The sequence below is a fragment of the Rhinolophus sinicus genome, linkage group LG09 (genome assembly GCF_036562045.2).
Source record: "Rhinolophus sinicus isolate RSC01 linkage group LG09, ASM3656204v1, whole genome shotgun sequence".
Classification (NCBI taxonomy): Eukaryota; Metazoa; Chordata; class Mammalia; order Chiroptera; family Rhinolophidae; genus Rhinolophus; species Rhinolophus sinicus.
Window position 1 is genome coordinate 49,821,570 of NC_133758.1, and position 17,894 is coordinate 49,839,463.

The 17,894-nt window shown below is 37.2% G+C and overlaps 1 protein-coding gene across 16 annotated transcripts in view; it reads left to right on the top strand.

The window, feature by feature from the left end:
* The window catches only part of PTPRM (protein tyrosine phosphatase receptor type M), an 809,264-nt gene that overhangs the window by 487,469 nt on the left and 303,901 nt on the right, over nt 1–17,894 (top strand). For 9 of the 16 annotated variants that reach the window (XM_019755746.2, XM_074340346.1, XM_074340338.1 and 6 more), the window contains exons 12-14: nt 1,701–1,974; nt 2,958–2,994; nt 9,605–9,679. In XM_019755746.2, coding sequence (XP_019611305.1) covers nt 1,701–1,974; nt 2,958–2,994; nt 9,605–9,679 — 386 coding nt within the window. The remainder of the gene's footprint in view (nt 1–1,700; nt 1,975–2,957; nt 2,995–9,604; nt 9,680–17,894) is intronic. The other 7 variants (XM_074340345.1, XM_074340349.1, XM_019755755.2 and 4 more) reach the window with 1 other exon arrangement.

Below are 17,894 nucleotides of genomic sequence, written 5' to 3' on the forward strand. Positions count from 1 at the left end.
TACCAGATTTGGTGCAGCATCTTATGTGACCAACAGAAAGTCTCTGATGTTAGGATGTAAGAGTTGTATTTCCCTTTTTGTCTTTGACGTTTACATCACTGCTCAGAATTCACTTCATTATTACACTGTAAACCTGCTGGACTATCTGTCTACTAAGCAATCATTCAGATGTCCTACAACAGTTGACTGTTGTTTAGACAGAATTAAAAGATGAATGGTAGCTGCATTGCGTTACTGTAATAGATAATGTGCTAAGTGGTTGTACTCCCAGAAATGGGTGGTTTCACTGAGTGCAAAGGCAGAGTTCACATGGACAAGCACCCAGAGAGGGACCTCCCCAGGCTGGTGCGGACGGTAGGATTACAGCCTTGTCCGGCGGATAAGTGGTGCTTTTCCTTTTTATTTTTTTAACATTTTTTTTATTCGTTTCAGGTGTACAAAACAATGTAATACTTAGACATTTATCATTTGTATCCCTCACACAGTGACAACCCCCCTCCCCCATCTACTACCCCTGACATCGCACACAGCCATTACATTTCCACTGTCTCTATTCCTAATGCTGTACTCCACTTCTTGTAACTATATATATATTTGCAGTTGACATTCATTATTGTTCAGCTTCAGGTGTACAATGCAGTGATCAGGCATCTACATCATCCCTGAGGTGGTCTCTCTTTTCTGATGCGGCAAGAAAAAGATACACCTCCTTGCTAGAAGGATTCTCAGTCTAATGTGACTTCAGTTTTGAAAGCTGTTGTCAAGGTTTTGTTTTTCTCAGTATTACAAACTTTTTTTTTTCAATGAAACTGCATGAATGTTCATCATTCTAGTAAATGTATATATCTTCATAAAAAACAAATAAATAAAAAAGTTCGTCCCTTCAAGGCTTCTTCCATTCTCCTCAGGTTACTTCAGAATTCAAAGACATTGGCAGGGTGGGGAGGAAAAAGTGGGAAATCCCCTACTCTGTGGGGACACCTGTCCTTGCAGATGTCTTCAAAGGATGATCATTTCCATCTTATCTTTCTTTTGTAATTCAAGTAGCCCTGTTCATGATTTACTCTTAGAAACTGCTTGTAACTCCAAGGCTTTGGCTTTTGAAATTCCAATCCCTTTTCTGTGCTTTTCTTATGTCATCTCTTTCCCCTGACTGAATATGGTGAAGGGCAAAGGAATATAAGAAAATATCGAAGAAGTTAAACCTTAGTTAGTATGAGTCATTACACTTCGTGTTTTGTGACTTCTTGAAACTTCACGTGTTCATACCGATGTCACTGAAGAAAATAATACATTGCCTTTTAAAAAGTAAACTTAGTCGATACAATTTCATTTATTAGGTAAACTGAGTTAATTGTCTACAAATTCATCTTTAGTTACATGTGAGGAAAACATTATTTTAGTGTCCTGTTTACATACACAGCAGAGATTGTTATGTAAATTTTTTATAATTATGGTGAATTTTGTTTCCCTCAATAAATTGTATGATTTGGGGTGAGAGAGTTTTGTGAAAGATCAAACACTTTAACTCTCTTTCATTGAGCAAGTGTTGTATGAGTGTCCATTAGGTATTAAGCACTTACTATAGACTATATCCAGTGTATGCTTTATTTTGGATATCCTGTGCGTCCATGCAATTGAAGGTAAGGGGATCAGCTCAGTTATCAGAAAATATCACTGATAATACTCTTTTTTTCTAGTGTTTACCAAATAGTTGTTGAGGAAGAACGTCCTCGAAGAACTAAAAAGACAACAGAAATCTTAAAGTGTTACCCAGTGCCAATTCACTTCCAGAATGCTTCCATCCTGAACTCTCAGTACTACTTTGCTGCAGAATTCCCAGCAAACAGCCTGCAAGCTGCTCAGCCTTTTACTATTGGTGATAACAAGACATACAATGGATACTGGAACACTCCCCTCCTACCCCATAAAAGTTACAGAATTTATTTCCAAGCTGCTAGTAGAGCCAATGGGGTAAGTTTTATAGATGGCTGTTTACATAGGCTGTTTACTGTTATTAATGTGGACATAGATTAAATAAGATGGTAGTGAGAAATAGTCATGCTTTTGTGTCTGTTTACTTTAAACAAATGTCGGGTTGTTTTTTGCTTTTGAAAATTATTTTCACCTAGAGAAATACTGGAAAGAAATGAATATATTCATATGTGTTTTAGTAGAAAGAATATATTGTCAACATGATGGTTTTTATTTTCAGTTTTTACTTGTTACCAAAAGTTGGCTAGTAATTCTGCTTAGCTTACGATTTTACAGGAAAATAGTATAGCTACAATACATACATTCAGCTCATTTAAAATTGTGTGAGATTCACAACATCTGTCTTTTCAGCATATTCTATCCCATTTCTTTAGTTCCACATGAGCTTATGCTTCCTATAGCTGTGACTAAATTAGGCATCTTTTTTTTCCCCTAAGAGAAAACAGCTTTAGAAATATGAGATGGAAACAGAATAAAAACTATGGAAGCATTTCTGATATTTTTTTTTTCCTTTCCAGTTCAGACCAACCCAGAGCTCTATGACAGTAAAGCCTCCTATGAAAGAAGGACAGGTTTTCCAGGTATGACAGTGGTTTCCCTCGTTCACAGCATGGGTCTGGGTGTCATCACCAGACTTGACTTTTGCCTGTGAAAGGGGGAAATCTGGGACAGAGTTCTTCTCTAGTAGTGTTTGCACAGGGAGAAGGAGGCCAGGGCCACCAGGCAGGGACATTTTGTGTGTGGCTTCTCACTCATCATTTGCTCCAGAAATGCCCGCCACCACCGGCACTCGAGCCAGAAGGTTTATCTGAGCGTGGTTCATGGAGTAACTATGGTGTGATTAATGCCATACTTGGAACAATGAGATCTTTCCTTTTCTGCATTTAAATAGAATTGCAGATGTTTTTGTTTTAAATGAAACATGAATAGTGATTTTTTTTTCCTCTCTTTATTTGACACAGGAAACCAAAATAGACTGTGTCCAGGTGGCCACAAAAGGTAGGTTGAAATTGTAGGATGCTGTTCTAATTTATGCCCTTTAAGATTTTAGAGAATATTTCAAAACTTCTTGAAATATTAACTGAAGTAAGTGTGTGCATGTGTGTGTATGCATGTATGTATTAGGATCTAATGGCAGTTAACACTGACCGGCTGTTTTTCGTGGAGATACTTTTTAAAATAAGAAGTCATATTGCTGTGTTCCAAGTAGTTTTCAATGGTTATCTTTATAAAAATTCTTTTAAAGTAAATTTTTATATGATCTCAGTACATGTTTTTTAAACCATAGTACCATATGTGGAAATACTGTATCTAGTGAATCTTCGTATGCAAGGTAGTAAAATATTGCCCGCCATTTTTAAGGGATTATCTAGTTATAATGGCTCTATAGAGTCTACATGGGCTTTTTTTACTGATGGTGTGTGCCTCTTTGAACTCAGGAACCAGGAAATGATATTGTGGAACTTCTGTTTCCCGGGCCTGGTTCAAATCTGGAGAAAATATGATCAAGGATGAGATGTAGAAATGTCTAGGGCAAACCACAGTTAGCTCCCCACACAGTGCTTCCTAAAAAAAGAAAGTGTAATTGTGTGTCTGCCCGAGCTGTCATGTCATCTTGTCAACCTTGCAGTGTGGTATTAACTATCACATGTTGAAGTGTATGAGAATATGCTTTGAGAAATGTAAAAATGCTGCATTAAAATGAGGCATTATAAATTAACAGTTGTAGTTAAATACATTCTTTCAGACCATTAGAGTAACCATGTGTACAATGAGGAAGTTTGTGTGATTTAATTTAGACATGATGGCAAGAAGGTATCATTGGGTCTGTGGCACTAGAATTAATCAGGTGCTAGTCACTTGATGAGTTCTGTGCATAAAAATATCTTATTGTTTAACTTTCAGGCAACATAGTCTGAATATACCATACGTGTCCATCTGCAGTTTCAAAATTCTCATTGAATTCTTATTTATGAAGATATATGACCTCTTTATTCAGTTAGCTTGACAAACATTTCTTGCTTTCATGTTATATGCCACATATCATGTGAGGTGCTTACCTCATTTGTATTTTGTTTGACTTCATAGGCTCATAGTTCTATTTCTAAGAATCTATTTATATTGATTTTAAAACTCAATTCTTTATATTGTATAACCTGATTAAGTGCCTTTATTTATAAAAATATATTAATAACAAATGAAATTAAAGACATTGATGTGTTTTGTAAACTGTAATACACTATTAACTATTAATTATTACAGTATTATGAGGCCCTTGAATGAAGTATTGATGTTCTTAGACCTCCAGGTCATCGCCCATGCTCAAATTGCTTTATTGAATTCTGCTTACCCTTGAGGTCTCAAAAAGTAAATCCAGTTCTACAGTGCCTAATTTATAATGCCTTGTTTACCATCACAGCTGAAAATCACTTTCATACACATGTTCTTATTTCTTTCTTTCACATTACTGTGAGAAAGGAGATAGGTATTGCTATTTGTATTTTGAAGATGAAGAAAATGCATGGTTTTGGAGACAAATTGGCTTACCAAGGTCACTCAGCTAATAATCTATGGGTCAAGGCTCGATCCCAAGCATTTGGACTCCTACTTCCAGTGTTTCACTATATCCTATGGCTTTTCACCTGGCTGAACCTCTGGCCAGTTATAGTATGGCACTGTATAAGTATCTGTCCTCCTCTTTATTAGAATTGAATCACTGCCCAGTTTACTCTGAAAACAATGAAATATCTGTCATCATGTTCATTTACATAGCTAAATATTATATAAATAACACACTAGTAAATAAGGAAATCTAATGTTTGGTGTTTTCACAATAGATTGAATTACATGGTGATTTGAATCATTTTCTTCCATCAGCTAGATTTAATCAATATTGTAATTTGTTTTTCAATTCACCAAAGGATGATTAGGCAATTAGATGACCTGACTGACTAAATATGTCCCACTCACATTTTCTGAGTCATTTGCAAATATTTGCACAGGCACAAACTCTGTCCAAATAACCTCTTTACGGGAAAAGGGGAAACAAATTTTAATATTCATTACATAACATTGTCATTTCTATTCATAAAAATCAGTATAGGAGGAAACTTTGGGAGATATTCTCCTTCCAGGCAAACTGCACTATTTGGTACTATTTACTTTTATTAATTTCTGCATGTACAGATTCTGCAACCTCCCTTTACAGCAGTTTAATGTTTCACCACCTTTGTAATAACATCATTTTTCCTTATTCATACATACTGAAAAATATTTTTGCAGTGTAGGAAGCAATTCCATCTTGACTACTTAGTCAGAACAGAGAAATAGGCAGCTCTAATAATTTTATTGGTATCATATAATGAAGATGTTTGAAATTTAAAAGAGTTCAAACATCCTGACTGGTTTTTTTCCACACATTGCTGACAGTGTGGTGGCTTAATTGAATTTTCAGGTACTAAATTACTTTCCTATGCAGTGTTTTAAATTTATAAAGATTTCAATGTGCTCATGAAACAATTATTGACGAGTATCTTCATAGAAAAAGTATGGAGGTGGATATTTCTTCACAAGAAAATAATTTGTAATTTCGAGTACGGGTATGTTTAAAGATATATGTCACACTATTTATAAATTTAATGTTGTGCTTATTTTAATCATATTCCAAGGGTATATTTTGATACTAATCATCTCAAATATAAAGCCTCATAAAAAGTAGACACAGGAAGAAAACTAAGGTATGTTATTACATATCTTTATATGTATGGGGGATTGCCTATATTTTTATGTATCCTCCTTTAATTTATATGTCTAGATTCCTCATAGGTATATGTTACTGCATTTTGATTATTCACTGTAGGTAAACTCATGACAGAATATTCTATCCCTTGAGTCAAAAGATAAAGACACCATACAATGACAGAATACACATGTTGTTTGGATATTACCCTCCCAAATGTAAGATTCTTTTTTATCTGTACAATGGAGTAAATAGTAGCTTTTAACTATTTTTTTTTAATCTAATTTTTATTTTTATTTTTAATCACTGTCACATTTTTATAGTTGAATTCTTTTCAGGACCACTTGGTCCAGCTGTATCTTAGAAATTAGTATATGTGTTTTTTTATTCTTTAACTTTCATAACTTATGGCTGCCTTATGGTAACTGGTAGAGTTGAAATACTTTTTATGCTAGTTTTAGAAGACTTCGTTGATGATCAATTCTAAACTGACAGGATACATGTAAAAATCAAAATCTGTCTTGTTAGTAAATTAGATGTCTTCTATTAAATGAGGTATATTCATTCTAATTGATGTCACAATCAGTTTAAACTGTATAGTTTGCATCAATCTTCCATAAAATAATATTTTCCATAACATGGTGCTTATTGTGTTTTTCCTTGACAATGTAGCCATTTAGGAATTTTCTTGTTATACATTTATTTAAAAAAATATTTGAGTGCTTAGTATATGATAGGCATAGTGTAATCTATGAGACTTCCAAGTACAGATACATAAATATATTACCTTTTAAATTTTGAGGATTTTGAGTTCATAATAGTTTGGGGGATTTTTGTTTGTTTGTTCTTTGATTTTAGAGTATGGGGTGGGTGGGGTCATATGTGTTAATTTGTTCCTTTCCTTGTTAAGATTTGGCTAACAGCAGTGTAGCTAGAAATCAAAACAAAAACTGCATAAGAACATATGCTAAATTCTTTCCAAAGGTATTATAGTAGTCAGATTATAAACCTTAAACAAAAAGAAAACAAACCATTATTCTAAGGTCATATTTTAAGGTAAATTTTCTATGCAAAAATGCTTCACTGTTTTTAAGTTTAATATTTTATTTAATGTACATTTGTATTGAAATGTGCATACACTTTGCTGGAAGACCTTCAGGAAACTTTGAAGGATTTCCATTGTTTGATACAATTTTTAACTATATTCAGAAATTTGAATGTTTCTTTTTTTAATCACTAGGCTCTTTGAGAAGTTCCTCTGGACTGTTTTTCTGTTCACTGTTTTGTTCAAAGAAATACCATCCTTTCTAGGCTACAATGCTACAGAATAAAAGTACACTGACAAAAGAACTAAAAAGAATATCTGTTGAGATGTAAAGCTAATTAAGATTCCTTTTAATTACTCATATTCAATGCAGGAGAAAACAAATTATATAGTAAGACTACTCACACATGCTAATCTGCTATCATTGAGCTATGGATTTAGAAATAGAAACACAATGCGATATACATTTCTCATTCAGCATTTTATAGAGACAATATTTTATTTTCTTGATCTGCAACAGTCTTCATAATATACGCCATGAGTACATTAGGGCCCCTGAGAAGTTCCTAAGGATAAGAAACCTGTTTAACTTTGTTCAGCCCTATATTTCCCAAATTAATTTGACCCAGACTCATTTTTCAAGGAACCCTAGAGTCATGTAAAACATAGTTTGGCAAATACAGGTTCATCAAATTCTAGAAGATCCCATTACATGCAACTGAAATGACACTTTGGAAGTCTGATACACTGGATGCATTTTTTACTCTTTCATGCATAACTCTGTACCTAGAGTAGATCCTAAATTTATCGGCACCAGAAGTATCTTCAAAGCACAATATAGGAATTTCTGATTTTATTTTAGCAAATTTAGCAATATTCTCTTTAATGCATTCTTACAGCTATTTTAAGACAGAGGGCAGCAAATTTTTATGTACAGGCACCTGGTAAACATTTCAGGCTCTGTGAGCCAAATGGTCTGTTTCACAACTACTCAGCTATGCCAGTGCTGTACAAGAGCAGCCATCAGCAGTGTGAAAACAAATAAGCATGATTGTGTTCCAATAAAACTTTATTTGCAAAAGCTGGCAGAGGGCCAGCTGACCTGTATTTTAAAGTAATTCATGACATAATCAAGTTTTTCCCTTGTAAGTAGAAATAATAGTGACAAATTAACATTTTGCAAGGCAGAATATAGAGATCATATAAAAATCCTTCCTAACGTACTTTTGTTCATGAGAGTTTTGAGCATTAGATTTCAGTTAGCCTTCCTTTTCAGTTGTGAATAAATGGCTGCCCAACATAGCTATTTTCAAGTAACTTTTTGTTTATATTGTTTATTTTTTTCAGTGTTCGATAGTTGCTCTGTTTTGTATAAGGCTATATAATTTTTCTCAAAAGTAGAGTAGGTACGATTTTCCTATAAGTAATGAAAAACCACACAGGAATGTTGGTTGAACAACAGTAGTCTATGACCAAGCAAATGTTATATGTATAAACTTGGAATTGGTACCAACTTTGTAACGAGTCTGAGAAATAATATTTCACTGTTCACAATTTATTATATCAGTATGCAAAGTTGCATACTATGACATATCAAGAAAATTATCCCTGTAATACCCTGGGAATTCTCCATTCTCTGACCAAACTGTTGGTTTATTCATCTCACTTAGCAAGACTAGAAAGTTTCATTAATAATGTGTGAAAGACGATTATACCACTTCTAAACCCAGTTGTTGCAGTTGTCTAGTTACAAGGAGCAGCACTGTTTGAATGGTGCAGAGGGATATTTCAAAATATTATGCAGCAGCAGTTTTGGATTTAATTGTCTGCAGATGGTAGATGATCTATTTTCTTTACTCGCTGCCACATTTCTAATAGCACCCAGGCTGTTCCATGTAAATTAGTAATCTTTCATGAAAGCCTGTCCTTAATTTTTCAGTATTTTTTCTTTGCATCATTTTCCAGCTGTATCATGTTAGAACTGACATTTTAATTTTCTTTTTTTTTTTTTTTCAATATCTGTGTGTCATAAATGTGAACCATTTAAACACAACTGCTGAGCTTTGCAGGCAAACCGAGAAACCCACCTGGTCCACTTCAAGAATCTAAATCATTTCTTTGATCACATGTTAACCATGACAACTACAGCAAAGGCAGTGATTAGCTTTATTTTTCTTTAAACTGAAGCTTTGAGATTCATTTTTTCATTCCCTTAATGTGACAAAGTGAGATTCCTAAATGGAAATGCTCTATATGAAATGTAGTTATCAGAGAGGTTTATCTACATAAGAATGTTTTTAGTGAAAAAAGATAATACACTTCACAAAGGTGATTTTAGCAAGAAGAGACAATATTGTGACTTAAGCAAGCAGAATTTTAAATAACCTAAAAAATTTTAAAAGCTGAAAGTTTGGATGATCAGAATTAGCAATGCATCTTTATACATCACACTGTAAAGCAGTTGGAAACACTCTTCAGTCTAGAGCTCTTTTTAGGACTTTTTTTTTTTTTTACTTGTTTTACTTTTTTTTTCTTCAGTTGATCTATCCAAAAATCGCAGCCAAAGCTTACAATTGTGTCATAGTTAGAAATCTAACTGTCTGACTAAAGCTTGTTTAAGGGAAAAGAATTCAGAAAATTCAACGCCTTGCAATGGGGTTTTGTTTTGTTTTGTTTTGTTTTCTCTTCTCCTTCTCTTTTTGTTGTTGTTGGAACAAAGTTGAGACAATGTGATATACTGATCGAGATTCTCCTTGCTAGCCTAGCTTCAGTCTGGCTTTTTCTTCCCTCATGCATGCTGACCTGGGAATCTTCCTTTGCCATAGCTGCGATAATCGTGACTCAGCTTACAACACCTTACATTCGCATCGCCCCTGCTGCAGGCGACGACCAACTGACAGGTCAGATGTTCAAGTATAGATGAGTCATCTTGCCCATTTCCTGCTCATTTTTCTCAGCTTTGTTTCCCCTCTACATTTCCTCCTTTGCTTAAGGCTTGTTTACAATGTTTCAGACTCTTGGTACAGACCTGTGCCCGCATTAAATGAAGTGATGTGCTTGGCCCCTTCTCTGTGCACACTTATATCCATGCATCAAACACAACTCCGCTGCATGTTTCCATTGTGTGTTTGTCTGTTGGTATGTTCCTTTCTAGCCTAATGTTATATAGAAATGAAATTTGCTGGACTTAAAATAGCAATGACAACAAACAGGGTTTCAAACAAAATACATAAAGATGTGTTCCCAGGAATCCGAATTAAGCTAAAAAGGCCTTGCAATTTGAGGGTGAGAAAGGTTTAATTTTCACCTTGTAGGGTCTCGTTTGCACAGACATTTAGCAATTCACAATCTTGTCTGCCCGTGTTATGAATTGAAGCCTCTCAAAGCTGTTTGAGACGACACTGTTCACACAGCTTCTCGTCTACATACAACCAGAGCACAGCTGATGGCGTTCCTTGTAGTTCTTTGTTTCAAAGCAAAGTACTTATATAAAGCAGTGGCACCTCTGCAAGTCAAGTGTGTTGAATAATTTAGGGAAGTTTTTAAAAAACCAGATGGCTTACTTAGAGTCATGGACTTGAACTGTGTGCTTCTTTACACCAAGACAAATCCGCTTGTCCATTCCTACTGCCTCTAACGGTGTGTGGACATCTGTATAAACTCATATAGGAAAAAAATCCAGTAAATTACTCCAGGTCAAAGGTGAGTGGTCAGAAAACCAGAAGAACGACTTTGTCCTGCAACCAAAGCAAGCCATGGTCATGATTTCTAACAATTGTAAGGGCAGGACTCACATTCTGGTTTCCGAAGGATCATCAAGACTAGTTTGTTGCAGGTAGTGTAGGCGTGATTAAAGGTGAATAAGCAACACTCAGCTACTTTCCATGTCATTCCTACTCCAGCAACTAATTGTTTTGTATGTGTGAAACTAAGGAATAGACCTGGACATTTAAGGAAGAAAAGTAAAGCTTAACTCACGGTAAAAATTCATAAATGTTTAGGTTGTTCTTTGAGCTTATTATTTTGGAAAGTAATGCAACTGAGACTCAAGAAAATATAGACTGATTTTTATAAGGTAAAGAAATGTAGGATAATTTCATGCTTTTCTCCATTGAAATTCTCTGCATGTTTTCAGTCCTCTGTTTCAGGCCTACAAGCTATAAACTTATTATAACAGGTCTGCTTCCCTTGCTTTCAAGTTTCTTTTAAGCATATTTCTTTTACTGATTAAAGTTCTGCTTGTTACAGATTCTTTCTTATCCTGAACTTCTGAAGTGTTCTTCCCAACAGAAGTACTTTAAGGGATCGTCTTTCTTACCTAGGTCTTCCCCTTTAAAACCTTTACATTTCAGGACTGGCCCTTGGCACCCTGCGTAGGGTTAGGTGTCGACCTTGAAGGTAATCTGGGATTCTTCAACAAGTCTGCACCCCATTATGTCTGAGCTGGCACCAGTCTTGCCAGCCAGTCATTAAAAATGAGTTGGCCTCACTATCATAAAATGAGTATTTACGGAAAATATAAGTACTTTCTCAGGCTTTACCTATAATGTGCTACCTTCAGATTAAGCTTGTTGTTTATGAGACATGAAGTAAGTGAAATTTCTGAAGACAGCTTTCTTTCTAAAACTTTTGCAAGATCAAGAAGATACTCATAAATCAACCTCCTTCACAAAGCTTTCCGATCCAGTGTGTGTCGTTATTTTGGAACTATTCTGCGGAGGTGCATGCATAGCTGAGGTAGACGGCCGCCATGCTTTTAAGGGCTGCAGAGGATCTCCATCATTTACCTTGGTTTATTAGAGATGAAGATGATGGAGTGTTAGAATAAGCCTCAAAAACCAGTAGAAAAAAAAGAAAAAAAAACTGTTCTTGTTCTTTTTTTCAGTATTCACTGCTGGTTTTAATGAAGGTTAGTCTTACCCAGATAAATGCAAATTCAAGTTTTCCAATTGTATCAGCCATCAACTTTGATAGCAGTAACACTGTCTTTTTTTTTTTTAATAGATGTATTCTGCAAGCTTGACACTTAATTCATTCAATCACTAATTTGACATTTGTTGAGCATCTTTTTTGTGTGCCAAGTATAGATGTTCTCTTATAAAGAGGTTCATTTTGTGGTTGCCCAGACTCTTGGCAACAGGTTTATTTGCATTAGTAATATCAAAACCTACATGTACACATGCTCTTATAAATGAAAAATTACTATCATACTTGTCATTTAGCAGTTAAGAAAAGGCAAGTTTTGTAATTAATGGGGGGAAAAAGGACATATATTTCAAAACCTTTCTCATGGTGTTGAGCAGCTTAGGAATGGTCAGTGGGACAACCTCACTATTTCATCTTGTGACCCATTGAACAGTTGTAGTTCTGTTTACTTTATCAACACACTGCCTTCCAGAAGCAAACAAGAGATACATGAGGGATATATTCTGAAATGCCTTCAGCACTGTTTTTGTTCATTTTGTTTTGATTGTGCTGACCTCATGCTCCTCCAAATGCTATTTAAGGCTATACTTACACTAGGAACCTTGGACAAGACAGTGAGTCCTCTGTAGTTCCTTTTGTCCCAGAATGCAGTACCTGCTGGTTAGGTTTGCCTTGATATAAATGGGACCTCCCTCTCTTGTCTGACACCAAAGAGAGCAAGCACGCAGGTGACGTGAGTTCTGCGCACGGACTGTGCCAGACACAACAAAAAGTGTTCATAAATATTGGCTGATTTAATTCACTGAATAAATGCTGCAGCTCAGACTGCAGAATGCTAGTGTACTTGATAAGCAGTGCTGTTATTGCACTGGGGAGTGTTTCTGAAACTATTTTGTCCTAGAATGAGAATACGTCATCACCCAACACACACACACACACACACACACACACACACACACACACACTTAACTGTAGCAAAAGGTTAGAATCCCTACTACCAACGCCATTCACTAAATAAGATGCACTCTCATTTTTTTCTATTCCATTTCATCTTGTTCATTTAAAAAATAAATTCTTCTTGCAACCCACTAAATTGATTCATTTCCCACTAATGTGTTACAACCATAGGTTTTGTTTTGTTTTATTTTGTTTGTAAATACCTTAATAAACCACTAGATTTAGGAGATTATGAAAGGGAACAGAATATATAATTGGAATAAAAATCCTGTCTACCTTCAAAAACCCAGCTCTAAAGAGTACACACAGAGAAAATTCTAGAAACTGGAAATGCTTCTGGTTTCTACTTTATTCCTTTTATTTTGTGATTGTCTATAATATAGGACTGCTTTGGGAAGAATAGTAAGAGCTGTACATGCCAGAAATACCTCAAGATTTTCTAGTTAATTTACAAATATGGCTAGGCTATTTATTTTATATTGTTACTTCTATTTATGATTTAATTACATAGCCAACTCTGAGATACTATGGAGAATTATTTCCTTAAACAAACTTTCTCATCCGTTTTGGTTAGCCCATACATCTAATATGATAAGATCTGTATCCTACAATATTTATACACAAAGTAACTCCTGGGATTCAAGTAAAAATCAGATATATCAAAGCATGTAAAATTATTTGCCTAGATATAATTAGTACTTTAAAAATGGAGAACTAGCCAACAATTATTCCCACATAGTTTCAAGTTTTGAGAAAAATACACGTAGCATATGTCTGTACTGTGAAAGACGAACACAGCCGCGCATTAGTTAACAAGTGGTGAAAAGAGATTTTATTCGGTAACTGCTGACAGTTGGTGATGGAGCTGAGCTCCATTCCGATTTGTGTGGAGGTGACTGGGCATTTTAACAGAAGAATGAAGATGGGAGGGAGGCAAGCGGGGACTCCGTAGAATTAGGGAAGTGAAAAATTATGAAAGCTGGAAGAGTGTGTTGGTGCATGTGAAATCTATCTGGGTTTGTTAACTAGCACTTATCTGAGTTAGGCCCCTGTGTCCCACCGAGGCTGGGAGACAGGGTCCCTGTCTTCAGGTGTCAGCTGGAGCAAGCAGTCAGTTCTTTGGGCAGCCTGGAGTTTTCTCAGGCAGGCACTTTAAGGGAGATTAGGGTCACCTAGGGATGCGATATTGAGCTGTTAGAAACTATGTTAACGTCCAAGTGTTGATAGGCTAGGGTTGAGGCCTAAGTGAGAAACGGCTCAGAGAAGCCTGGCTAGAGTTTGGTCCTGGTGAGAATATTCGTCACTTTTCATTCCTTCCCATGTGAAAAACAGGACTTATTGGATTGATGACATTTGAAAAAGGAATTGAGGGTATTTGATCAGATTCTGGGAATTGTCCTCAGGACACAAATGTTCTTTTGTGTCAGAAGGGCTCTTAAGAGCCTGGCTAGAGTTTGCTCACACAGAGTCTTTGTCAGTATATAGGCAAAGTTATCGTGAAATAAATCCCGAGGAATTACTTTTTCTCCTTAATGTGGCTCTTAAAGCAAATATAGAGATTTTTTAGTGTAAAATACAAAACATGGAAGTCACTGAACTAGATCCGCACTGAAGAAGAAAAGCAACGACAGTATTTACCGAGAACCGTCCATGTTCTAGATACTGTGCTAGAGATTTCCACATGCGTTACTTCACAGACTCCTCACGACACCCACCTGCAAGAAATACGTATTTTTCAGTTGAGAAAAGAAACAGAAAGGGATGCTACTCACCTCCCATAGGTCCAGAGGTCTGATACTCAGTCAAGTCAGGGACATAAATTTGAGTCCAGGCTTTGTGCCTTGAGCCCTGGGATGCTTTGACCTCAGCGTCTGTTTGAACATCCCCTGTTCACCCTCCGGTCTCCTCTTTCCTCCTGGGCCCCCCAGGCCCACCCAGCCCTGACAGCCTACACTACCTTTCAGTTGTGTTCTTACAAACCCCTGAACCCCTTTGGCTCCTGCTGCCTTGCCCTCCAGCACACATAATGCTGATCCCCAGTCCTGAGGAAATCCCGTCACCTGCGTTCTTGGCTCCTCTTTCCATGCTTCCAGCCATTGCTGAAGAAATGTCAGAAACAGGCAGATTAATTCTACTAGAGATATATGTTTTGCCCCCGCACATGCACTTTGGTGTTTTCTGTAGACCAATGAATGTCTCCTGCTTATGCAATGGTATAACGCTGCCCTCCACCCTCACCTCAACTACTCCCTCAGCCCTGAGCCCTAAGGTGGTTTGGCCAGGTCTCCCCTTCTGTCACTGTGCCCTCTCTCCTGGGTAAGCAGCCCTTTCCCAGCCTTGGCACCTTAGGTCTTCCTTATGCCCCTGGTGGTCATAGCCATTGGATCACAGAGAAGGACATCATTTCCTTAAGAACAAGAAACAATTGAAGTCCACCACCAACAGCCCAGGTTGATTTCTGGGACTCTCAATGATGAGTGGGCCTAGATCAAATACCAAATCTAAGTACACCCGAAAGCCTTAACACTGTCTTTCCAGAACTCAAGTTTATCTGGCCGTCTTTACAAAGATGAAGTAGAGTGCTAGATCCAATTCATATCCCGTTTAAGGATTTTTAGCCTAGGCAAGGAAGCTAAATCAGAATCTACATTTGGTGGTGATTACTTGTGGGGTGGGAGGCGGTTAATATTAGGGAAGGCAAAGATCTCAAATCCTTCATTTCACAAATGCTCGTTAATCAGTTGCCATATCTTATAGACCATCAGAAGTGGAAACCTATAAAGTGACTGGTCCATTGGTTCTCAAATAGTGCTCTGTGGGGTCCTTTGGAAAAGCCTCAGGAGCTACTTTTTAACACAGGCCTCTGGGCTGGGCAGCAACTTCAGTCTACAATAGTTGTGGTTAGTATGGTAGGTAGGTGCATGGGCTCAGGTTCAAATCCCAGCTATGCCACTTACCAGCAGAGTGACTGTGGGCAAGTTAGTTTGCATCTCTGTACCTCAGTTTGTTCATCTGTGAAATGGAAATTACAGTTTACCCAATCTCTTATTTGTGGACATTCTAATTTTTACCAGTTTTTTTTCCTAACAACAACAAACTATAATATATAGTTTAGATATATAGAATACATATACAGCCTTCTATATGTGTTCTTTCTATTATAACTTTTATTTCTAAGTGATTCCCAAATAGGGGTCAAAAGGCAAGTTTGTTTTTATATAGAACTGACCAGATTCCATTCCTCCCGAATTGTAGCCTATTGCCCTCCCACCTGTGTCTGCTGAGAGCCTCTTCCCCACAGCTCCACCTGCACTGGATGTTTGCTACCTAATGTGTCCACTATGATGGGTGCAACGGTATTTGAATGACTTTTCCTCAAGTTGAGTGGTGTTGCCTGTATGTATTGGCTATTTGCATTTTCTATTCTGTATATGTTCGTCCGTATTCCTGTCAATCACTATTCTTTTGACTGTGCTTATCGCGTCTTTTGGCATAAAGAAGTTTTCACTTTTTGATAATCAAATATGTTCCCATTTTCCTCTGTTTCTCCAAGGTTTTTGTTTTGCTTGAAAAGGTCTTCACATCTCTTAGACTATTCAACCATCACCCTGAATTTTAGCTCTTGAATCCATCTAGGAATTACCACTGATATGGTATAGAATGTTGCCAGGGTAGAGGTGTAGCCTTGTTCCAGATAAACAACCAGTTAGGCCAGGTCTCATTATTAAATAAACAATTAGTTTCTCACAGAATTGAAATGCCTTATCGTCATATTTAAGTTCTCACATATAGATTCTGTTATGATCCGCTTTGTCTCTCTCTACACTACTATCATAATCTTTGATTATACTGGCTTTTATCATATTTTATTATATGCTAAAACTAGAGATATCTCCTAATTCTGTCAAAAATACCTCACAAATTATGTTTCCATGTCTATTTATCACTTCTTTCAATGGCCTACAAAGCCTTATATAAGGGGTCCCCTCTCACCTTTTTAATTATTTCGCTTCCCTCTGCCTCTGCCTCATTCCACACAAGTTACCCTGACCTCCCTGTTGTTCAGACATATTGGCCACACTCCCACCTTCGAGCTTTTGCTCCCACTTTTCCCTTGCTTGGGAATGGTCTTCCCCAGATACCAATTGGCTGACTCCCTTACCTCCTACAGCCTTTGCTCAAATCCACCTACTCACTGAAGTCTCCCTGAGTACCCACCTTTCTTAACACTGCAACCTGCCATGACACCTCCCATCCCCTCCCCACAGTCTGTCCCTTACGCTGCTGCTGCTACTTTCTCTACTTCATGGCACTCTCTCCTTCTGTACTTACTTGTGTTTGCTACTGTCTTCCCTCCCCCCTCCTAGAATATAAGCCCCGAGGGCAGGAATCTCCGTCTGCTGTGTTATGATATATCCCAGGCATCAACAAGGTGGCCTGGTCAGTGCACACTAGGCAGTCAAAGCCCCAAAATAAAAACACCCGAGATTCTCATTGGAATCTTACTAAATTTGTACATTATTGTAACTGTGGAAAATATGATAAATTTTTCCGTTTATTCATATCTTGTCATAAGACTTCTAATACAAAGTTAGAGTTTTTTATATAAGCCTGTCTTGTCAGGTCTCCCTCCAAAATATATTCCAGGCTCAATGCCATCTCGCTCTGTCACCACCACCACCCCAGCATAGACTACTGCAGAAACATTTTAACTGGTCTCTGACTTACTGTCATGGCTCCCTATTCATTCATTTGGTGCAGAGCAGCTGGACTGACATTTTTGAAATTGAGGTCTGGTTCCATCACTCCTCTTCTTAAAGCCCTCGAATAGCTTCCTACTGCGTTGGAATAAATTCCGAACTTCGTATCACAGCATAAAGAATTCGCACCATCTGGCCCTGATCTTGCACTTAGCCCTCGTCTCATATCACGCTCTCACTTTCAGTGCTGATCTTCTTTCTGTTTCTCCAAAACAGCAAACTGGATCATGAGCCAGTGGTTTACACTGCTGTTCCCTCTGACTGAAGCCTCTTTCCCCCAGTCTTCCTATTACCAGCTCCTTCTCAACAGTCAGGATTCAGCACAAAGATCATTTCCCCAGAGGCCTCCCCAGACCACATCCCTGAAGTGCAGTGGACCTGGATGCCCCCCAGCCGCCGTCTAGCCCATCACTCTGCTGCTTTTTGAAGTTCTCTGATGACTTTGTGTCTCCCTCCCAGAATGTGGTTGGAG